Source organism: Ranitomeya variabilis, chromosome 1, assembly GCF_051348905.1.
Source record: "Ranitomeya variabilis isolate aRanVar5 chromosome 1, aRanVar5.hap1, whole genome shotgun sequence".
Taxonomy (NCBI): domain Eukaryota; kingdom Metazoa; phylum Chordata; class Amphibia; order Anura; family Dendrobatidae; genus Ranitomeya; species Ranitomeya variabilis.
In genome coordinates, this window is record NC_135232.1 from 602,606,005 (window position 1) to 602,629,978 (window position 23,974).

The following is a 23,974-nucleotide window of genomic DNA, read 5'->3' on the forward strand; positions in this document are numbered from 1 at the left end:
GGAGCCAGTGTTGCACCATGATCACATCCATATTGTGCATTTATTCTTTTTGATGGTATCCATAAATTCCTGTAAAAAAAAAATGGCGCCATCTCGGAAGAGGCAATTTTTTTTCCCTAGCAAGATGGCGCGACCGGCGCCATTTTCAAACTGATTTTTATTTTTTTTTAAAGCAATCTATGTATACCATAAGAATAATTAAATGCACAATGTGGATGCGATCATATATAGTATTCATTTAGTAAACTAGGGGACAGGTCAGTGAGGGGTCAGTGACCTGACAGAAGTCATACTGCTGAATACCTAATCAGAGCATGAAGACCCCCACAGGCCACCCTGGAGCACGAGCGGATCATTAACTCAAAACTACAAATAAAGATTACACAACAACCACAAGTCGGATTTCATCACCAGGTATCATTGTAATCAGCATAACATCGCCGACCTGATACTGTGTGTAGGTTACTGAGTACAAGGAGTAAATAAAAGTCTTTTTCAGCTCACCTGTCCTCTCTGTGCATGGCTGCCATCCGAGGAAAATCCAACAAGTAGTAACAAATCCAGAACCAAGAGGTTGCACTCCAATAAGCTTGAACCAAGAGGTTGCAATCCAATAAGCTTTATTCCAAAATCTTCATATAAAAACATAGACAATAGAAAAAAAATGGCAGAAATACGCATACTTGGCCCTGAAACGCGTAAACCGGTGTCTGGGACCCCTGCTATTTGTGCCATTTTTTTCTATTATCGGTTGTCTATGCTTTTCTATGAAGATTTTGTTTGAATAAAGCTTATTGGAGTGCAACCTCTTGGTGCTGGATTTTTTACTACGTACTGTGCACAATCTTGCTGACAAGTTTCCTTTAACTTTCATGTCCAAAAAAGCAATAAATGAGATCATCTGTCGGTTCGCTGATCCTGACAGTCAGTAATCACCTGCTCCTACTGGTGGTCTTGTCTTATCGTGAGATCCATTGTTTTTGGTCCAGGCACCCGGATACGTGTCATCCTGGCTATAAAAAGTGTCTGGCTCTGTACACAAAGAATGAAAAAATTATCACTGTCTGAGCTAGTGGGTGGAGACTAGCTGATCTGGCTGAGTGAGCTGCGTATGGTAGATGTCCTGCGTCATGTAGCACTTGTTCAGTAGAAGCATCATCATGGTGCACATCATACAACAGTACTGAGCACTGTCACTGTGAACCCAGACTTGCTGCTGCTTTTACTAGAAAGCAGCAGCGCAGAGGACATTATACAGCAGTATTGAGAAGTAGCTGTGAATCCAGCACTCAGTGTGATTAAACACTTAAGTTAGTGCACTGCCAGTAGCATTACTGAAGATGCAGTAATTAAAAATAAATATCTTTTCTGTTTGAAGAAAAATATTATAAAAACATCACTTATAACCCATTGACAAAATTGGAATCTGACCTCAGTGATTTCTGAAAACACTAAAATAGAAAGGGATTTATTTTTAATTACTGCATCCTCACTAATTGTGCTGGCAGCACACCAACATAACCTCTAATGTTTTTATATCTCCCGGTTCTATTGCTGTGCCACGAATATTGTTCAGTGCTGCGCCTCACCCCCTCCACTCCAGGTGCTATACCCTGCACCATTGGACTTCATAGCCATTTCAGCACCACTATCCCCACCAATTCTTTGGATAATGTAGTACTGAGCAGTGTTGCTGTGAATCAGGATACCTTGATATCTGTTTGCTGCTTGTCCCACCAAGGATTTTGGTTGATTACCAGGATTTGAATTGTCAAATCTGGGACCAGGGTTTTGCAAATTCTGACTGAAACGCATCTCAGAGCCTGTAAAAACACAAACAAAAACATAGATTGAGTTAATACAAAGGGTCCTCTGTTCATCATCTCTTAGTACTTTTCTCGCTCTGGAGGACACGGCCTGCCCTGAATTACGCAGACAGTTCATTGATATGGAAACTATAATGCTGCATTTCCCCTCTGGAGGCGCAGCAGAAAATTTAGATACTGCGAGGTTTATCCACAGTTTACAGCTGATCACTGAGAAAAACAAGGACAAAGTGATCAGATTGTTGTCAAAGGACCCTACTACCAAGTGAAAAACCCTTTGTCATCAATCCTGACGGTCAGTAATTACCTGCTCCTGATGGTGGTCTTGTCTTATCGAAGGATCCATTGTTGTCAGTCCGGGCCCCGGGATACGGCTCATTCTGGCTGTAACGACCATCCGTCCCTATACATTGAAGAATGATAAAATTATAACCGAGGCCGATCAATTCTCACAGTAATAATATATAATCACTGACGGCACAGTAAGTGATTGTGTCCCAAAACCCGAACGCCAGTGATCAATAAGTGGTCACCCATCCAAGTTGGGACCAAATTCAGATATGTGCGAGGTACCTAGATATCTGCCTGCTGTTTGCCCGACATTAGACCTTGAATCCTTAGAGACATTCGGATTGTCAAATCTGGAGACAGGAACTTGTGGAGTCTGACTGAAATGCGTTCTGGGACCTGTAGAAAAATAAAGTGATACTACACATGGCTCCGAAACATCCATGGAGCCTACATAGCAGCTCCAGGTCTATAGTAATGCTAACAATACTCTATACCATATTGGGGGCATATGGAGGTACAGAAGGACCCACAACAAACAATGAGGACTTCCCCATGGTCAAAAGATCCGGGTGGAGTAGGCCTATATTAATCGAATGTGTACGGGTGGACCCTGGTGAGCTGTGTAACATGTATATATATACCTTGTCCTGCTCCTGCACCATCCACAGGTCCTCTGGTATCAAAGCGGGAAGGCGGATTTTGGTTAAAACGATTGGCAGCGTCTGTGAAAGAAAAGAAAAGGGAGCATGTATGAAATACAAGAGCATGTATGATGGAAAAAGTACGGGATCATGTGATGTTTGCATGTGGTAGGAGTTATAAGAGCGATGTAGATTCTGCCACCAATGTCCCATCAGCGGAGGTCCTACCACTGCCACACCAGTAAGACATAATGGCAGTCATGCCAGCACCACTCTGCGCATTGTTGGCTGCTGTTCACCCTGCGATTGCTCAATATTTTCAGTAACCAACCATGCAGGGGGCCAAAAAAATATCCAATCAGAGACTATGTTCCACTTTGTGGGGCAGTTTATGAGATGATTCACCCGAGCCGTGGCACATGCTGTCAATTTCTTAGCACCCCTAGATGCTACAGTCGGCATTTACTGCAGCATCTAAGAGGTTTTAATAAAAAAAGAAAGCAAGAGTCAGGTGTATGGCTATGAGTATACATTACATACGTCATTTGTGATGCCACAATATGAAGGGAATACATCCCAAATATGACCATGAAATACACCTGATCATCTGGCATGTCCTCATCCCGACTATCAGTAATCACCTGCTCCTAATGGTGGTCCTGACTTATTGGGAGCTCCCGCGCTGTCAGTCCGGGGACCGGGAAACGCCTCATTCTGGTTATAACGACCATCTGATTCTAATCGAAGAATGACAGAATTATAACCGAGGCTGATCACATGTAATTACCACTCGTGTGGTACAAATGGAGAGCATCTATCCCCACACACCATGGATACCTGGATATCTGCTCACTGCTTGTCCCATCTGAGACTTTTGGTCCTTTGGGGGATTTGTATTATCAAATCTGGACACGGGAGGTCCCTGATTTTGACTGAAGCGTGTTTCAGAACCTGTAACGCAAAAAAAAAAAAAAAAAAAAAAAAAAAGAAGTTACGAGACGAAGGGAGAACATGACATACTTCTACATGTGCATGGGAATGTATGGCTGCAGGGGGTAAGATGGCAGCTATGTTCTGCAACAGACACATTAATACCATTGCATTTCAAAAGGACGATGCGCAACCTAATACATGTGATGGCTGGAGCCAGAATACGGGGAGCCAACTGATCACAAAAATAGTGCTCTTGGATCCCCTGTAGAATGGCAGCCCCTCAGGAAATGAATGGAGCAGTGGTTGTTCCTTCCACCGTACCTGGTCCTGCTCCATCCACAGGTCCCCTGATGTCAATGCCAGGACGAGGATTTTGGTTAAAGCGATTGGCGTCTATGGAGGAAAAAATATATACAATAACCAATGCAGGTGCCACGTGTATACAGTTAGTATGTGGCAGACTAGGAAAGCTGTGGGGGTCCTGCCCCTTAAACATCAGGGGGCGGCACATCATTTTACAATGGGACCATTACTAGTCTGCGACCATTATAATACGGTGCTACCTTGAGGGTTTGGAGCAGCTTGTTGTTGAGGCTGGCTGGGATTCATGGGAGCTGGAAGTGTATAAAGAGATTGATGTTACTGTCAAACTGCAGAAATAAAACTACACGTGGAAACAAATCTTGTACATAGCAGTGTATTACCATTATCACCCACTAGGAGGTAGTGATGGGTCGTTGGCGAACGATCAGGTACAAAGAGCCGGGTCCCTGCTGTGACCGATGGGTGATGGTACCCCAGTGAGTGCCACTGAATTCTCTGAATGGCTATCACTGGGCGTGAAATTCTGGTGTTCAACAGACGTAACTCCACCCACCCAAACCAAATTCCACCCACTCATCAATTTAATTGGTTAACAGCAACCATCATGGTTGGGCGAGGTTTCGGCCGCATTAACATCAGCTTAAATACGTATTCACCTATTGTGAACACATTTTACAGTGATCCATTCAGGATCCATAAGAGCAGGCTCTTTTTGGTGAGCGGAGCCAGACTGCCCATCACTACTAGGGTGAGCTAAAGGTATCGGCAGAATATGAGACCAAGTGATTATTTAACTGGACCACCTGTCTGTACCCCCTGCTAGGGCATAATGTCATCGGGGATCCTTCCCTGTCAGATGTAGGGAATAGAGGGCGGATGGCACAATGCCCTATCAACAGGCGAAGCATACATCTGACCCTACTAATCACTATCGAGATCCTGGAAACTGTTATAGCATTATCACTAGTGTGAATTAGTAGTCACGGTGCAGGATTACCTGGATATCCACCAGGTCCTTGTCCCAACAAAGGAGGCCTTTGTTCCTTAGAGGGGTCCCGATTATTAAATCTGGACCCGGGAATCTCAGGATTCTGAGCGTAACGCGTTTCAGGGCCTGAAAAAATGAAAGCAGATTACATCCTCGCCAATGTACATGGGTCAGAGGGTCTCCTCTGCGCCATCACCTCTGCATCGTAATGAGGATGGACTTCAATTTACAAAACTGGATCTTACAATTGCAACCACCTGAGACCATTACTACAATAATTACCTGGAGCTCTCGGACCGGCTTGTTGGACTGGTGCAGTACTGGACCCAGGTAACTGCTGGTAACCGGTCACAGGATTGGAAGGGACGACGTTCTCTGCTGCCAACACATAATCCACATATTACTGGAAGATCCTTGTCAGCTGCAGTGTAGAACTGCTAAGGCACACCAGGGGGCGCTGAAGTAGGGAACACTTCCTACCGAGGCCCTAAGAATAGCATTAACACAAGATACCTGGATATCTGCCGGCTCCTTGTCCTGGGAAAGGCCACTGTTCCTTAGAGGGATTTGGATTATCAAGTTTGGGGCCAGGGATCTGCAAATTCTGACTTGGGGTAGTAGATGCTGTGATTGTAGATACTAAAAAAAAAAAAAAAGCGGTGTGGTGAAATATTGGGAAAAAAAAAATATATAAATATATATATATATATATATATATATATATATATATATATATATATATATATATATATATATATATATATATATATATATATAACTGTACAGATTTATTGTGTCACTGGCAATAATGTAACATCTGTCCTTAAGGCTGCAGGTTCGCACCCCGGTGTTAATATGCATTTTCCTGGGACAAGTAGAATTCTGTCTCCAATCTCACCAAGGGGTCCTGCTGGAAGCCAAGAAGAAAGGTAACATTTGACACCTCCTAGCTCTTGGAAGAGAGATGTTAATTACGACCTGATAGTATCTCTGTGACAGCTGTTACACTAAGGAACTCAAGAGAAAATAATATATTCATTGGGGGCGCGGCCGTAGTCCAATCAAAAACCAAGCAATTATATTAACCTGAGGGGCTGGTCTAGAAACCTGACCTCCAGACCAACGCTATAAATTAGACCTATATACAGAGAGTCAAGTTCACATGTGAGGGCAGCCAACGCTGATGTGTTCCACCAACTCCATTCACCCCCCCTTCAGGTAGCAGAAAGCAAACTACCAGTTAGATGATTTCTGTAAGTTTTCTCCTGTTTTTTTATACTGTTTTGCATAAGTTGTATTTCTTTTTATCATATTTTTATAAGTTTTTCTTACTGTAAGCACTGAACCTTTATGAATTAAAGAATAAAACTTTAACAAGTTAAACCTTGAATGTTCTAAAAGAATCCATAGCCTAAGGTGTGTGAGCCTTATGAGTGGTAGACAGTATTAGTATTAAAATTTCCGTGACTCATGTCGTGTATTCGGTCAGTGGTGGCAGCGTGTATGAGCATGTGTGTGGCCTGGGTCGGTGTGCGATTTATGCTCCCATTACAGCATAGGACAGAGGTTGGATACTGGACTGAGAGTGGGGAGATTAACCCTTGCAGGCACAACCCAAGTCACACGCTGAGAGCGGGCACGTGACGAATTAATTACACCATGGAGTAGGGATCTGTGACAGGCACCATGGAAGAACCAGAGCATGCACTGCGATGGCTTTTGGATCTCGAGGCCGAACCATGAACTAGAGTACATTGGCGTTCAGTCTGGATGCCATCCGACCTTCATCTGGAGCGCTCCAGAGAAGGCAGATCTGATGGAAGACTTCCGGGTGAAGTTCCCACTCACTTGTGGCGGGACCCTGACGGCGTGATAGATCTGAATGCTAGATCTCGGCCCATCAGAGAATGTGAGGTACCTCGACCCTGACGCCTGACCGTGGGTACGTGCTAGATGATTGACGTATGGCACAGCCGTGGCAGTGTCCGACTGAATTCGGAAGGGGTGACCCATCAGAAGGCAGTGGACCTGCTGTAGAATTAGCCATACAGTTCGGATCCCCAGAACAATGATCAGGAGAAGAGGACTGGCATCAGTAGTCACTAATAACCATTGAACCGGGAGAAAGGATCTCCCCTGGATGAGGAAGGAGCTCAGAGACTACCCTCTGAAAGCCTGTTTGACCTGCAGAAAACGAGAGGAGCGAAGGAAACCGCTTCCATTGTCGTCACCATTTTCCCCTCTGAACCCTCCTAGCAAATCGAATGGAATGAAGGGACGTGTGAACAAGTGCGCAAGCTCCCTGTTGCAGGGCCACGGCCTTGTCTCAAGGGAGAATTACCAACCTTCTGGAAGTGTCCAGGATCATCCTCAAAAAGGATATCTGCTGGGCTGGAAATGAGGAAAAACTTTTCTAAGATTAGCTGCCAGCCCAGGTGAGAAAGGGTATCGCAAGAGATATAGACGACTCAGCGCTGTCCTGGAAGAGTGGCTAAAAAGTCGACCAGATAGGGCAGGATGACCATGCCTCTAGGGTGCAAGAGGAACATGACAGCCGCCATAACCCCTGCGAACACTATGGGTGTGGTAGCACGGCTGAAGGACAAGGTCGTGATTTGAAAATGCTGTTCGCGAATGGAAAAGCGAAGGAATTTTTGAAGAGGGGAAAAATTAGGAATGTGAAGTAAGAGTCCTGAATGTCGGAGGATGCCAGAAACTCTACCTTTTTCCGTTGAAGTAGTGGCTAAGCGGATGAACTCCATCCGAAGAAGGGGGACCTTGTGAAGCATGGTAGAATTTTGAGGTCCAGGATCGGTCTTAGTTTTCGGTCCCCTTTTTGGAACTAAGATGCCTTAGATCTAAACCGTCTTGGTCAACTCATCCACTGCTGGTTGGGTCTATAGGAAACATACGATCCTTTGTTCCTGCGTGGAGAACGCTCCCAACTTCTCACCGAATAACCGATCACCCTGGTAAGGTAGTGATGTCAGAGGCTTTTTGAACGCAGAGTACGCTTCCATTCTCTGAGCTATAACGTCCTTCTGAGTGTAATGGCATTTGCTGCTGACAGCGCCGCACGAATAGCCGCATCCGAGAGGCGTGAAGCAGCTAGTCTCCCACTCAAGAAATTTGATTGACCAGCTGTACTGTCTTCGGGAGAAGGTTACTGTTGTGAATCAAGGAAGTTAAGGTCTCCGACCAGGAGACCATTGCTGCAGCAACCCATGCAGCGGCTAAGGAAGGGTAGAGCGCTGAACCCGAGGCCGCAAGACGGGACTAACCAGATTTGCTATCTGACAGTCCGTTGTATTTTTAATTGATGTCCCATCGGGCAGGGATACTGGAAGGTATACAACAGGAGATTCTACCCGGTTAATCTGCCAAGTGGCAGAATGCGCGGCTGCATCCGGAAGGTCAGGAATAGCCGTCTCTTGCAATCGCCACTCTCTTTTGACGGTGCGGAGTTAAAAATTAGGAACCCTCGATCCACCATCCTCTTAACAGGGAAGTGGAGACAGATCGTCCGCCTTCTAGCATCACCTGCTAAATAGCGGTGATGCAGAGGGGGACATTAGGACGCCGAAAAGGGTGCCTCCGTACATCCACAGAGTTCAGGTCACCGGGTGGACAGGGCTGGTTGTCCGGCGTTAGGCCTGGCTGAAGAGGATACATAGAGGCGATACTCCGTGTGCTCGTCTATTGATGGTGTGGGGAGATCGGTGCCCTTTAAAAGGACCCGTCGCCCCTAAGAATCAGACCAGGCATGGCATCCCACGTCCTAGGGGGGGTATACGTGGAGGGGACACCCCACGTGTTCTTATATTGGCTGAAAAGAGGGATTTTTTGGTACTTACCGTAAAATCTCTTTCTTGGAGCCTTCATTGGGGGACACAGGACAACCATGGGTGTATGCTGCTGCTGCTAGGAGGCTGACACTATGCAAAAAAGGAAAAAGGCGTAGCTCCTCCCCGGCAGTATACACCCACCGACAGGCACCAAGCACCTCAGTTAGTGCAAAAGCAGTAGGAGAAGCGACAGAACTCATAACAGTAAAAGTACCAACTCAACTAGGGTCTCCAGGCCCCAAACACGGTACCAGAACAAACCAGTAGGGAGGGTGCTGTGTCCCCCAATGAAGGCTCCAAGAAAGAGATTTTACGGTAAGTACCAAAAATCCCTCTTTCTTTATCGCTTCATTGGGGGACACAGGACAACCATGGGACGTCCAAAAGCAGTCCCGGAAAAGGGTGGGTAGAAAGGAAAAGAGAAAAGGTCTCAGGTCGGCCGGTGTGCGACCGCCGCCTGCAGTACCTTCCTACCAAGACCTGCATCGGACGAGGCTTGGGTATGAACCCGACAGAACCTCGTAAACGTGTGCAAAGACGACCAGGTTGCGGCCTTGCAAACTTGTAAGGCGGAGGCCTGGTGGCGAACAGCCCAAGAAGCTCCGACAGCTCTGGTGGAGTGAGCTCGCACCCCCGGGAGAGGACGTGTCTCATGAACATGGTACGATTCTGAAATTGCCGAGCGAATCCAGCGCGAAATGGTGGATTTAGCCGCTTGAAAGCCCTTCCGACGACCTTCAGAAACGACAAGGAGAGAATCAGATTGACGGAAGGGAGCGGTTCTAGAAAGATAGACCCGAATGGCCCTGACCACGTCAAGCTTGTGAAGAGACTTCTCCAAAGGATGAGCCGGAGAAGGGCAAAATGATGGAAGGACAATGTCTTCGTTGATGTGGAAAGCCGAGACCACCTTGGGAAGGAATTCAGGAACCGGTCGAAGAACGACCTTATCCTGATGAAGAATCAGGAAAGGGGAACGACATGACAGGGCTGCCAACTCAGAGACCCTCCTGATGGATGTAATGGCAATGAGGAAGGCGACCTTCCAAGAGACAAGGGGACGTCATGAAGAGGCTCAAAGGGAGCAGCCTGAAGAGAAAAGGACATTGGAAAAACTTCATTGGTTTCGCACCAGCGAAAGAACGCTTTCCAGTACCTATGGTAGATACGGGAAAAAGCCGGTTTTCTGGCTCTGATCATGGTCTGTATGACCTGGGAAGAGAGACCAGAGTTTTTTAAGACTGCGGCCTCAACGGCCATGCCATAAAACTCAGCGACTGAGAACTCTGGTGGTAGAGAGGTCCCTGCGAGAGGAGATCTGGCCGATCCGGGAGTCTCCAAGGAGTGTCCGCGAGCATGTTTACGAGCTCGGCGTACCACGGCCGCCTTGGCCAGTCCGGCGCTATCAGTATGACTGGAATCCCTTCCAACTTGATCTTCTTTACCACCCTTGGAATCAAGGGGAGGGGTGGGAACAGGTAGGGAAACTGAAACTGGGACCATGGAATTACCAGGGCGTCGTGGCCGACGGCAAGAGGATCCCGGGACCTGGCGACAAACTGAGGGACCTTGTGGTTCATCCGGGATGCCATAAGATCGACGTCTGGCGTACCCCAGCGGAGGCAAATTTGATTGAAGACTGCGGGATGGAGAGACCACTCGCCCGCTGCTAGGCCCTGGCGACTGAGAAAGTCGGCTGCCCAGTTTTCGACCCCGGGGATATGAACGGCTGATATGGCCGGAACGTGGCGTTCCGCCCACCGAAGAATCTTTGCCACTTCTGCCATTACTTGGCCGCTGCGAGTCCCGCCCTGGTGGTTTAAGTACGCCACGGCCGTGGCGTTGTCCGACTGGATGCGGCGGGAAGATTCGACAGAAGAGACTGCCAGCGGATTAACGCAAGGAAGATTGCCCTGATCTCCAGAAGGTTGATGGGAAGGAGAGCTTCCTGGGTGGTCCAATGGCCCTGAGCCGTGTGTTGTCGGAAGACTGCTCCCCACCCGAGAAAGCTGGCATCGGTGGTGATGACCTGCCACTGAAGGGGAAGAAATGATCTTCCTCTCAGGAGAGAGGAGGACAACGTCCACCAGGTTAGGGACTGACGGACCTGGAGAGGAAGGTGGACGGGACGGTCCAGGGAGTCCAAGGACCTGTTCCAGGTGGATAGGAGGAATAGTTGGAGGGGGCAGGTGTGGAACTGGGCGAAAGGAACAGCCTCCATGGAGGCCACCATCTTTCCCAGGACTCCCATGCAGAAACGAAGTGACTGAGGGGCTGGGCGTTTGAGAAGGCGGACCGCCTTGAGGAGTACTGAGAACTTGTCCTCTGGGAGAAAGACCCGAGCTAAGTTCGTGTCGAACACCATGCCCAGGAAGGACAGTCGTTGGGATGGAATCGGAGAGGATTTGGTCCGGTTGATAATCCAACCGAGACGGGTCAGGGTATCCAGGGAGACCTGGAGACTGTGGGCACTGTCTAGACGAGAGGACCCCTTGATCAACAGATCGTCCAGGTAGGGGATAACGAGGATCCCCCTGGAACGAAGGAGGGCCATGACCGCCGCCATGATTTTGGTGAAGACCCTGGGGGCAGACGCTAAACCGAAGGGGAGAGCCGTGAACTGGTAGTGATTGTCCCCGACAGCAAACCGAAGGAATCTCTGATGCCGTACGCAGATGGGGACATGAAGGTACGCATCTTGGATGTCGACCGAGCAGAGGAACTCCCCAGGTTCCATGGCGGCGATCACTGACCGCAGGGATTCCATTCTGAAGTGGCGAGGTCGGACGTGGCGGTTCAGAAGCTTCAAATCCAGGATAGGGCGAAGAGACCCGTCCTTCTTTGGGACTACAAAAAGGTTCGAGTAGAAAACGGTCTTCGGAAGGAACGGGAATTAAGACTCCGGCGGCGACCAGAGACGTTGCGGCTTGAAGCAAGCCGGGTAAATGGGACGGTTGCTTTGGGGGGCAAGAGAGAAAGAAGCGATTTTCCGGGAGGGTAGAAAATTCGATCTTGTACCCGGAGGTGATAATCTCTCTGACCCAGGCATCGCTGATCACTGACAGCCAGGTGTCTTTGAAGAGAAGAAGCCTGCCTCCCACCCTGGAAAGACTCCCAGGTAGGGGCGACCCGTCACTTGGAACGGTATCTGTTGGAACGAGGTCTGGAAGACCTGGGAGGTGGAGCCCTGGATCTCCACATGGGAGCTGGCTTGTAAGAGTGTTTTCTACGTTCACCCGTGGTAGCGAGTCACTCTTGTTGCGAAGAGGAATCTGAGGCTGCAAACGGACGAAAGGGGCGAAATGTTCGAGGAGCCTTTGGGTTAAAGAAGCGTTTTGGCTTGGACTGGGGGAGAGAGGTACTCTTGCCCCCAGTCGCGTCTGAGATAATTTGATCCAGAAGAGCGCCAAAAAGCCTGGAACCTTGAAACGCCAAGTTGGTGAGAGACTTTTTGGAAGTAGCATCTGGATTCCATGCTTTGAGCCAAAGAATGCGGCGCATAGCGACAATGTTGCTGCTTGCCCTGGCTCTACAGGCTGCTGCATCTAAGGAAGCAGTGAGAAGGTATTTCCCTGCGTGGTTAATCTGGTCGGCGAGGTCAGCCAGCTCTGTAGGGGAGGCCGAATCCAAAATGCCCTGACGGAGAATCTTGGCCCAGGCAGATATGGCCTTAGCCACCCATGTGGAAGCAAAGCTGGGGCAGAGGGAAGCACCCGTTGCCTCAAAAGCCGATTTGGCCAGCGCCTCAATTTGTCTGTCCGATGCGTCCTTAACCCCTTCATGACCCAGCCTATTTTGGCCTTAATGACCTTGCCGTTTTTTGCAATTCTGACCAGTGTCCCTTTATGAGGTAATAACTCAGGAACGCTTCAACGGATCCTAGCGATTCTGAGACTGTTTTTCCGTGACATATTGGGCTTCATGTTAGTGGTAAATTTAGGTCGATAATTTCTAAGTTTATTTGTGAAAAAAACGGAAATTTGGCGAAAATTTTGAAAATTTCGCAATTTTCACATTTTAAATTTTTATTCTGTTAAACCAGAGAGTTATGTGCACAAAATAGTTAATAAATAACATTTCCCACATGTCTACTTTACATCAGCACAATTTTGGAAACACATTTTTTTTTTTGCTAGGAAGTTATAAGGGTTAAAATTTGACCAGTGATTTCTCATTTTTACAACAAAATTTACAAAACCATTTTTTTTAGGGACCACCTCACATTTGAAGTCATTTTGAGGGTTCTATATGGCTGAAAATACCCAAAAGTGACACCATTCTAAAAACTGCACCCCTCAAGGTGCTCAAAATCACATTCAAGAAGTTTATTAACCCTTCAGGTGTTTCACAGCAGCAGAAGCAACATGGAAGTAAAAAATGAACATTTAACTTTTTAGTCACAAAAATGATCTTTTAGCAACAATTTTTTTATTTTCCCAAGGGAAGAAACTTGGGAAACTGGACCACGAACGTTGTTGTCCAATTTGTCCTGAGTACGCTGATACCTCATATGTGGAGGTAAACCACTGTTTGGGCGCACGGCAGGGCTCGGAAGGGAAGGAGCGCCATTTGACTTTTTGAATGAAAAATTGGCTCTAATCTTTAGCGGACACCATGTCGCGTTTGGAGAGCCCCCGTGTGCCTAAACATTGGAGCTCCCCCACAAGTGACCCCATTTTGGAAACTAGACCCCCCAAGGAACTTATCTAGATGCATAGTGAGCACTTTAAACCCCCAGGTGCTTCACAAATTGATCCGTAAAAATGAAAAAGTACCTTTTTTTTCCCCAAAAAATTATTTTAGCCTCAATTTTTTCATTTTCACATGGACAACAGGATAAAATGGATCCTAAAATTTCTTGGACAATTTCTCCTGAGTATACCGATACCTCACATGAGGGGGTAAACCACTGTTTGTGCACATGGTAAGGCTCGGAAGGGAAGGATCGCCATTTGACTTTTTGAATGAAAAATTATCTCCATCGCTAGCGGACACCATGTCACGTTTGGAGAGCCCCTGTGTGCCTAAACATTGGAGCTCCCCCACAAGTGACCCCATTTTGGAAACTAGACCCCCCAAGGAACTTATCTAGCAGCATAGTGAGCACTTTAAACCCTCAGGTGCTTCACAAATTGATCCGTAAAAATGAAAAAGTACTTAATTTTTCACACAAAATTTCCTTTAGCCTCAATTTTTTCATTTTCACATGGGCAACAGGATAAAATGGATCCTAAAATTTGTTGGGCAATTTCTCCTGAGTACGCCGATACCTCATATGTGGGGGTAAACCACTGTTTGGGTGCACGGCAAGGCTCGGAAGGGGAGGCGCGCCATTTGACTTTTTGAATGGAAAATTAGCTCCAATCGTTAGCAGACACCATGTCGCGTTTGGAGAGCCCCTGTGTGCCTAAACATTGGAGCTCCCCCACAAGTGACCCCATTTTGGAAACTAGACCTCCCAAGGAACTAATCTAGATGTGTGGTGAGCACTTTGAACCCCCAAGTGCTTCACAGAAGTTTATAACGCAGAGCCATGAAAATAAAAAATAATTTTCTTTTCTCAAAAATGATTTTTTAGCCCACAATTTTTTATTTTCCCAAGGGTAACAGGAGAAATTGGACCCCAAAAGTTGTTGTCCAGTTTCTCCTGAGTATGCTGATACCCCATTTGTGGGGGTAAACCACTGTTTGGGCAGATGCCGGGGCTCGGAAGGGAAGTAGTGACGTTTTGGAATGCAGACTTTGATGGATTGGTCTGCAGGCATCATGTTACGTTTGCAGAGCCCCTGATGTGCCTAAACAGTAGAAACCCCCCACACGTGACCCCATTTTGGAAACTAGACCCCCCAAGGAACTTATCTAGATGTGTGGTGAGCACGTTCAACCCCCAAGTGCTTCACAGAAGTTTACAACGCAGAGCCGTGAAAATAAAAAATAATTTTTCTTTCCTCAAAAAAGATGTTTTAGCAAGCAATTTTTTATTTTCACAAGGGTAACAGGAGAAATTGGACCCCAATATTTGTTGCCCAGTTTGTTGTGAGTATGCTGGTACCCCATATGTGGGGGTAAACCACTGTTTGGGCGCACGTCAGGGCTCAGAAGGGAAGTAGTGACATTTGAAATGCAGACTTTGATGGAATGGTCTGCGGGCATCACGTTGCATTTGCAGAGCCCCTGATGTGCCTAAACAGTAGAAACCCCCCACAAGTGACCCCATTTTGGAAACTAAACCCCCCAAGGAACTTATCTAGATGTGTGGTGAGCACTTTGAACCCCCAAGTGCTTCACAGAAGTTTATAACGCAGAGCCGTGAAAATAAAAAATAATTGTTCTTTCCTCAAAAATTATGTTTTAGCAAGTAATTTTTTATTTTTGCAAGGGTAACAGGGGAAATTGGACCCCAACAGTTGTTGCCCAGTTTGTCCTGAGTACGCTGGTACCCCATATGTGGGGGTAAACCACTGTTTGGGTGCACGTCGGGGCTTGGAAGGGAGGGAGCGCCATTTGACTTTTTGAAAGCAAGATTGGCTGGAATCAATGGTGGTGCCATGTTGAGTTTGGAGACCCCTGATGTGCCCAAACAGTGGAAACCCCTCAATTCTAACTTCAACACTAACCCCAACACACCCCTAACCCTAATCCCAACTGTAGCCCTAACCCTAATCACAACCCTAACCCCAACACACCCCTAACCACAACCCTAACCCCAACACACCCGTAACCCTAATCCCAACCCTAACCCTAATCCTAACCCTAATCCCAACCCTAACCCTAATCCCAACCCTAACCACAACTGTAACCCCAACACACTCCTAACCCTATCCGTAACCCTAACCACAAGCCTAATCTTAACCCTATTTCCAACCCTAGCCCTAATTCCAACTCTAATTCCAACCCTAACCCTAAGGCTATGTGCTCACGTTGCGGATTCGTGTGAGATTTTTCCGCACGATTTTTGAAAAATCTGCAGGTAAAAGGCACTGCGTTTTACCTGCAGATTTACAGCGGATTTCCAGTGTTTTTTTTGTGCGGATTTCACCTGCGGATTCCTATTGAGGAACAGGTGTAAAACGCTGCGGAATCCGCACAAAGAATTGACATGCTGCGGAAAATACAACGCAGCATTTCCGCACGGAATTTTCCGCACCATGGGCACAGCGGATTTGGTTTTCCATAGGTGTACATGGTACTGTAAACCTGATGGAAAACTGCTACGAATTCGCAGCGGCCAATCCGCTGCGGATCCGCGGCCAATCCGCTGCGGATCCGCAGCTAAATCCGCACTGTGTGCACATGCCCTAACCCTAGTTCTAACCCTAACCCTAGTGGAAAAAGAAAAAAAATATATATTTTTTTTTTATTATTGTCCCTACCTATGGGGGTGATAAGGGGGGGGGTCATTTACTATTTTTTTTTATTTTGATCACTGTGATATAATTTGATCACTGTGATAAAACCTATCTGGAACGAATCTGCCGGCCGGCAGATTCGGCGGGCGCACTGCGCATGCGCCCATTTTGGAAGATGGCGGCGCCCATGGAGAAGACGGATGGACACCGGGAGCCTCGGTAAGTATAAGGGGGTGGAGATCGGGGCACGGGGGGGTGGCATAGGAGCACGGGGGGAGCGGACAGGAGGACGGGGGAGCGGAGCACAAGACGGAGGGGAGCGGACCACAGATCGGTGGCTTGGGGGGGCCATCGGTGGGGTGGGGTGGGGGGTGGGGTTCACATCAGTGTTTCCAGCCATGGCCGATGATATTGCAGCATCGGTCATGGCTGGATTGTAATATTTCACCAGTTTTTTAGGTGAAATATTACAAATCGCTCTGATTGGCAGTTTCACTTTCAACAGCCAATCAGAGCGATCGTAGCCACGGGGGGGTGAAGCCACCCCCCGGGCTGAAGTACCACTCCCCCTGTCCCTGCAGATCGGGTGAAATTGGAGTTAACCCTTTCACCCGATCTGCAGGGACGCGATCATTCCATGACGCCACATAGGCGTCATGGGTCGGATTGGCACGGGTTTTCATGACGCCTACGTGGCGTCAAAGGTCGGGAAGGGGTTAAGCGAAGCGCCGTCCGGTAAGGAGAGAACAGTCTTGGAGGAAAGACGGGAGATCGGTGGATCGACCTTGGGAGATTCAGCCCACTTGGAGAGAAGATCGGCGCTAAAAAGAGAGAGCACGTCCAGATGTTTTCTACCCGAAAAACGTTTTTCAGGATGTTCTCAGTGTTTAGACAGGGTAGACTCAAACTCCTCATGGGTAGGAAAGGAGCGAGAGGGACGCTTCACCCGCTTAAAGGAGACAGAGGAATCCTGGGGGGAAACCTCGTTTTGCTTTAGTTTGAGGGTTAGTGATATAGCCGAAATAAGACTATCTACGACAGCCTGCATGCTAGAATTCTGGTCTGAATCAGAGTCAGAACCGGACTGGGAATCCACATCAGACCCAATGTCCTCCTCCGAAGAGGGGAATTGGGAGGAGGAGAGCCGCTTGGGCGCTGCGGAGGGACCTGGAGAACCAGACGAAGAGCCAGACAGAGTCCTCTTTCTAGAGCGGCTGGCTGATTTGTCTCCCTGTGGTTCAGGGTCAGGTGCGGCCGACTCGCCATGGAAGACGGTCGGAGCGCTGGTGGCTGAAGGAGGCTGTGGAAGACGTTCAAGCGCCTGGACCAGGGACTGAGATACCTTAGTCAAATCAGAGACCGACTGCAAGATAGCAACGGCCCACTCAGGGGGAGGGAGAGCGCCCCCATCCCGAGAGTCGGAAGCTTCCTGCGGGGCAGACATGGCAGGAGGACTGCAGGACTGGCAGAGAGGCGACGATTGGCCTACTGACCACTTTATCTTACAATGAGCACAGGCGTAGTGAGTTATGGTAGGTTTGGTAAAGAAGGCTCCAGAAGAGTTGGACATAAGGATATTCTGCAGCACTATACTACAGAAAAGGCTAAGGGGCCTACAGTGGTATGGATAATACCAGGGAGGGGCCAATATAGCATCGCAATCCTACCACACCGCAGAGCAGAGTAGTCCATGTCCCCCAACACACGATGTCTCCATCTGAATAATCCATCTTGGCTGAATAAGCCAAGGCTCCTGATAGGGCCGCACTGAAAGGGAAGGGTGTGCCCGGGATGTAGAAACCCCTTTGAGTGGAGGAGGAAAAGAGCGCCGAAAAAGGAGGGGGCGTGGCCGGCCGCAGCAGTGAAAGTGTAAGTAAAAACGGTCTGTGTGAAAGCACTGTACATTTAGACAGGGAAATACTGCTGCGGGGGAGAGGCTGCTGAAGCGCTGGTACCTGCATGTTCCGGTTCCACAGGTAGAGGGAGAGAGGATCGACCAGGGGCCCGATGAGACGGGTCGCTGGAACAGAATCCTTCGTCCAGAAGACGGCCTTGACCCCCCAAAACAAGGGGGAGGATCACCGCTGGTGACCACCGTCTTCCTCTCAGCCCTCTCCGAGGAGAGGGGTGAGGGGGACTGTTTGGCAAGGACCGCCACCATAAAGACCCTGGAGCACCTGGGAGGGTGTCAGGAGATAATGTCCTGCCGGCGGTCTGAGAGCTGCGATGCGGACGACACCACACTGCTCGCTCAGCCGCCCTCCTGGGGAGGCAGGGTGGGAGATTGCACACTGAATCCCTGAATGCTGTATCTGAAAAAGAAAAGCCAAAATGTTAATAAAAACAACAAAACCTGTAAAGGAATCAAGATTAGCAGCGGATCTGAAGATCCAGGTCCGCCTCCTATAGACACTAAGCACAAACTGAGGTGCTGGGTGCCTGTCGGTGGGTGTATACTGCCGGGGAGGAGCTACGCCTTTTTCCTTTTTTGCATAGTGTCAGCCTCCTAGCAGCAGCAGCAGCATACACCCATGGTTGTCCTGTGTCCCCCAATGAAGCGATAAAGAAAAGGATACCGCGCATGCAGAGGCTTCTGTCCAATGAATCGCTTATCCGGACGCTCCCTGTCCGGGTGAGTGGCAAATGCTCTGCTGGGAGTTTAGTCTCCTTATGAGGGACACTGCGTGATCTAGAGTAGAACCAAAGTCCTGGCCAAACTACGGGGATTGGTAGATGATATAAATAAGCAAATCCATCCTTTTCTGAAGTTCTGGCGAGTCCAGAACCAAGTCAATATCCGATCCATATTCAGAGTCTTGTTCTCAGCAAATCATTGGTGAGGGATCAGGAAACGAAACTTCCATTTTCTAGACGCCTGTATGCATCTAGAATACTTGCGGCCCCTGCTAGCTGACGGCTCGCATGAAGGAGAGGGACCATCTATATTGGTCCTGCGAGCCACAGAGGGTTCACGGAGGGATTCAATCTCTTGGTCAGAGAAGCCATGGGTTGCGGCAGTGACGAAGCCCACTCAAGGAACTAGGTACTCTGGGATAAGCTGGGGTCGGCGGCGGAGGGCTCCTGAGCTCATTTAAGGTGACCGGTTTCGGACTGGTCATGTGCCTTTAAGACAGGGAATATTGGTCATGAGCCTTTAAGACCAGGGAAAACTGTTCATGTGCCTTTACGATCAGGAAATACTGGACATGTGCCTTTAAGAGCAGGGAATACTAGTCATGCCCCTTTAAGACCAGGGAATACTGGTCACGTGCATTTAAGACCAGGAAATACTGGTCATGTGCCTTTAAGCACAAGGGGAAGATGCGGAGGGTAGAGCAGTACTTTCTTACCCGGTTGCAGGTGCCCCTTCAATGCAAATACCAGGGGTAGAATAGAGGGACGTAGGTGGTGGCCGGGAGAAGCGATCGCTCCCGTGCTAGGTGAGAAGCGCCAGAAAAGGTGGGCGGAGCCGCTTTAGTGCGCCATAGTGCGGTGGCGGCTTCCGGGATACGGCCTACACATCGGCCAAAGCCGGGGGCTAAATTTTTGCAGCCAGCCGGAGTGTTACCTCAGGGAGGTGGACCAAGGGAAGCTGAGGCTGCCTGTCAGCATGTGAATATCCCACTGCAGAGACCCATCGCTGACTGGATCCACTCACCATCGGTGCGCGTCCCGGCATGGAGCCGCAGTGATGACTGGGTTTCAGCGCCGAGGAAGGCGCACGCAGTCTACTGTTCTGCTGCAGGTCAGGTATTGCAAAGTGGACGGTGCAGGGATAGAGGGATACACTTCAATCCACCATCCCTTTGTTAGGGAGGTGGAGAGGAACCGTCCGCCTCCTTGTGCCATCCGCTTTAGGGTGCCTCTGTACATCCACAGAGTTCCAGTTCCCTGGTGGACAGGGCCAGTTGTCCGGCATTAGGCCTGGCTGCAGAAGAGGGTACGTGGAGGCGACACTCCATGTGCTCGTCTGTTGATGGTGCAGGGAGATCGGTGCCCTTGAAGGGGCCCGTCGCCCCTAAGAATTAGCCCAGGCCTGGCACGTCGCAGGAGAGGATACGGAGAAGCGACACTCTCCGTGCTCGCCTGTTGATGGTTTGGGGAGATCGGAACCGTGAAAGGATCTGTCGCCCCTTCAATGTAGAAAGTAAAATAAAAAATGTAAAAATAAAATAAAAGAGTTTTGGGTCTGAATAGCAGACCCGTCCGTGTGCCTCCTACAGACACTAAGCAAGAACTGGTTAGCTAAGAGCCAGCAGGAGGGTGTATACTGCAGGGGAGGAGATCACTTTCTTTGTATCACTTAGTGTCAGCCTCCTAGTGGCAGCAGCATACACCCACGGTCTGTGTCCCCCAATGAGGCGAAGGAGAAATCATTTTTTCACAAAAATGATATTTCGCCCCCAATTTTTTATTTTCCCAAGGGTAACAGAAGAAATTGGACCACCCCAAAAGTTGTTGTGCAATTTGTCCTGAGTACGCTGATACCCCATATGTGGGAGTAAACCACTGTTTGGGCGCATGGCAGAGCTCGGAAGGGAAGGAGCGCCATTTGACTTTTCAATGCAAAATTGACTGGAATTGAGATGGGACGCCATGTTGCGTTTGGAGATCCCCTGATGTGCCTAAACATTGAAACCTCCCACAAGTGACACCATTTTGGAAAGTAGACCCCCTAAGGAACTTATCTAGATGTGCGGTGAGCACTTTGACCTACCAAGTGCTTCACAGAAGTTTATAATGTAGAGCAGTGAAAATAAAAAATCTTTTTTTTCCCCACAGAAATTATTTTGTAGTCCCCAGTTTTGCATTTTCCCAAGGGTAACAGGAGAAGTTGGACCCCAAAAGTTGTTGTCCAATTTGTCCTGAGTACGCTCATACCCCATATGTGGGGGGAAACCACCGTTTGGGCGCATGGCAGAGCTTGGAAGGGAAGGAGCGCCATTTGGAACGCAGACTTAGATGGATTGGTCTGCAGGCGTCACGTTGCATTTGCAGAGCACCTGATGTACCTAAACAGTAGAAACCCCCCACAAGTGACCCCATATTGGAAACTAGACACCCCAAGGAACTTATCTAGATGTGTTGTGAGAACTTTGAACCCCCCATGTGTTACACTACAGTTTATAACGCAGAGCCGTGAAAATAAAAAATGAGTATGCTGATACCCCATATGTTGGGGTAAACCCCTGTTTGGGCACACGCGAGACCTCGGAATGGAAGTAGCACTGTTTTACTTTTTCAACGCAGAATTGGCTGGAATTGAGATCGGACAAAATGTCGCGTTTGGAGAGCCCCTGATGTGCCTAAACAGTGGCAACCCCCCAATTCTAACTGAAACCCTAACCCAAACACACCCCTAACCCTAATCCCAACCCTAACCATAACCACACCCCTAACCATAACCACACCCCTAACCCAAACACACCCCTAACTCTAATGCCAACCATAGCCCTAACCACACCCCTAACCCAAACATGTCCCTAACTTTAATCCCAACCACACCCCTAACCCTAATCCCAACCACACCCCTAACCCTAATCCCAACCATAACCCTAACCCTAATCCCAACCATAACCCTAACACCCCTAACCCTAATCCCAACCATTAATGTAATCCAAACCCTAACTTTAGTCCCAACTGTAACCCTAACTTTAGCCCCAACCCCAACTGTAGCCCTAACCCCAACTGTAGCCCCAACCCTAACACTAACTTTGGCCCCAACCCTAACTGTAGCCCTAACCCTAACGAGAAAATGGAAATAAATACAATTTTTAAAATTTTATTATTTTTCCCTAAGGGGGTGATGAAGGGGGGTTTGATTTACTTATATAGCGGGTTTTTTAGCGGATTTTTATGATTGGCAGCTGTCACCCTAAAAGACGCTTTTTTATTGCAAAAAATAGTTTTTGCGTCTCCACATTTTGAGAGCTATAATTTTTCGATATTTTGGTCCACAGAGTAATGTGAAGTCTTGTTTTTTGCAGGACGAGTTGACGTGTTTATTGGTACCATTTTCGGGCACGTGACATTTTTTGATCGCTTTTTATTCCCATTTTTGTGAGGCAGAATGACCAAAAAACAGCTATTCATGAATTTCTTTTGGGGGGGCGTTTATACCGTTCCGCGTTTGGTAAAATGGATAAAGCAGTTTTATTCTTCGGGTCAGTACGATTACAGCGATACCTCATTTATATCATTTTTTTATGTCTTGGCGCTTTTATACGATAAAAACTATTTTATATAAAAAATTATTTTGCATCGCTTTATTCTGAGGACTATAACTTTTTCATTTTTCGCTGATGATGCTGTATGGCGGCTTGTTTTTTGCGGGACAAGATGACGTTTTCAGCGGTACAATGGTTATTTATATCCGTCTTTTTGATCGCGTGTTATTCCACCTTTTGTTCGGCGATATGATAAAGCGTTTTTTGCATCGTTTCTTTTTTTTTACGGTGTTCACTGAAGGGGTTAACTAGTGAGACAGTTTTATAGGTCAGGTCGTTACGGACGTGGCGATACTAAATGTGTACTTTTATTGTTTTTATTTTTTTATGTACAACGCGATCACATCGCGTTGTACCGAGAGTCTCAGGGAAGCACCCTCCCTGCACAATGCTTCCCTATGCCGTCGGAACACTGCAATCATGTTTGATCGCAGTGTTCCGGGGGTTAATGTGCCGTGAGCGGTCCCGTGACCGCTCCTGGCACAGTGCCGGATGTCAGCTGTAATAATCAGCTGACACCCGGCGGCGAGGGGCCGCGTTCCCCCATGAGCGCGGCAAATCGCCTATGACGTACTGTTCCGTCCATGTAAAGTACGGCCCGGGTCACATGGACGGAATAGTACGTCTAATGGCAGAAAGGGGTTAATTATGGACCTGAGAATCTCAGGATTCTGAGCATAACGCGTTTCAGGTCCTGAAAAAATGAAAGCAGATGAATCCTCACCAATATACATGGGTTAGAGGGTCTCCTCTGCGCCATCAGCTGTGCATCGTAATGAGGATGGACTTCAATTTACAAAACTGGATCTTACAACTGCAACTACCTGAGACCATTACTATGATAATTACCTGGAGCTCTCGGACCGGCTTGTTGGACTGGTGCAGTACTGGACCCAGGTAACTGCTGGTAACCGGTCACAGGATTGGAAGGGACGACGTTCCCTGCTGCCAACACATAATCCACATATTACTGGAAGATCCTTGTCAGCTGCAGTGTAGAACTGCTGACGCACACAAGGGGGCGCTGAAGTAGGGAACACTTCCTACCGAGGGCCTAAGAATAGCTTCAACACAAGATACCTGGATATCTGCCGGCTCCTTGTCCTTGGAAAGGCCATTGTTCCTTAGAGGTATTTGGATTATCAAGTTTGGGGCCGGGGATCTGCAGATTCTGACTTGGGGTAGTAGATGCTGTGATTGCAGATAAAAAAAAAAAAAGCGGTATATAGATCCAACACTGGCATGTACACTCTATGATCTGTGGCTAAGTATACAATTACCTGCTCCTAGGGCCGGTCTAGTTCCACCCAAAGGACCCCTGATGTTAAATTGAGGACTGGGTGTTGGCAGAAGAGGATTAGCAGCGGCTACGGATGAAAAGAGACAAACATAGGACTAAAGGCCCTTTACACAAGAGGGCAATGTCGGCCTAATCTGGCCCACTGGGGCCTGTCGAATACATGGGCTCTTCACGCCCGACTGTCAAGTACAAGGGCCCTCCCTCCCAACTATTGCGCATCAAGGACCCTCGCTCCTGTCACGTGTAAGGA

At 48.2% G+C, this 23,974-nt stretch overlaps 1 protein-coding gene across 5 annotated transcripts in view; it reads right to left on the minus strand.

Annotated features, from left to right (window-relative positions):
* The window catches only part of LOC143770025 (uncharacterized), a 75,290-nt gene that overhangs the window by 4,929 nt on the left and 46,387 nt on the right, over positions 1–23,974 (minus strand). For 2 of the 5 annotated variants that reach the window (XM_077259203.1, XM_077259211.1), the window contains 15 exons: positions 23,705–23,791; positions 23,505–23,615; positions 23,274–23,369; positions 5,517–5,642; positions 5,286–5,381; positions 5,013–5,129; positions 4,255–4,305; positions 4,013–4,084; positions 3,596–3,709; positions 3,400–3,495; positions 2,759–2,839; positions 2,400–2,513; positions 2,134–2,229; positions 1,710–1,823; positions 937–1,032 (listed from right to left, as the gene is read on the minus strand). In XM_077259203.1, coding sequence (XP_077115318.1) covers positions 937–1,032; positions 1,710–1,823; positions 2,134–2,229; positions 2,400–2,513; positions 2,759–2,839; positions 3,400–3,495; positions 3,596–3,709; positions 4,013–4,084; positions 4,255–4,305; positions 5,013–5,129; positions 5,286–5,381; positions 5,517–5,642; positions 23,274–23,369; positions 23,505–23,615; positions 23,705–23,791 — 1,467 coding nt within the window. The remainder of the gene's footprint in view (positions 1–936; positions 1,033–1,709; positions 1,824–2,133; positions 2,230–2,399; positions 2,514–2,758; positions 2,840–3,399; positions 3,496–3,595; positions 3,710–4,012; positions 4,085–4,254; positions 4,306–5,012; positions 5,130–5,285; positions 5,382–5,516; positions 5,643–23,273; positions 23,370–23,504; positions 23,616–23,704; positions 23,792–23,974) is intronic. The other 3 variants (XM_077259233.1, XM_077259242.1, XM_077259222.1) reach the window with 2 other exon arrangements.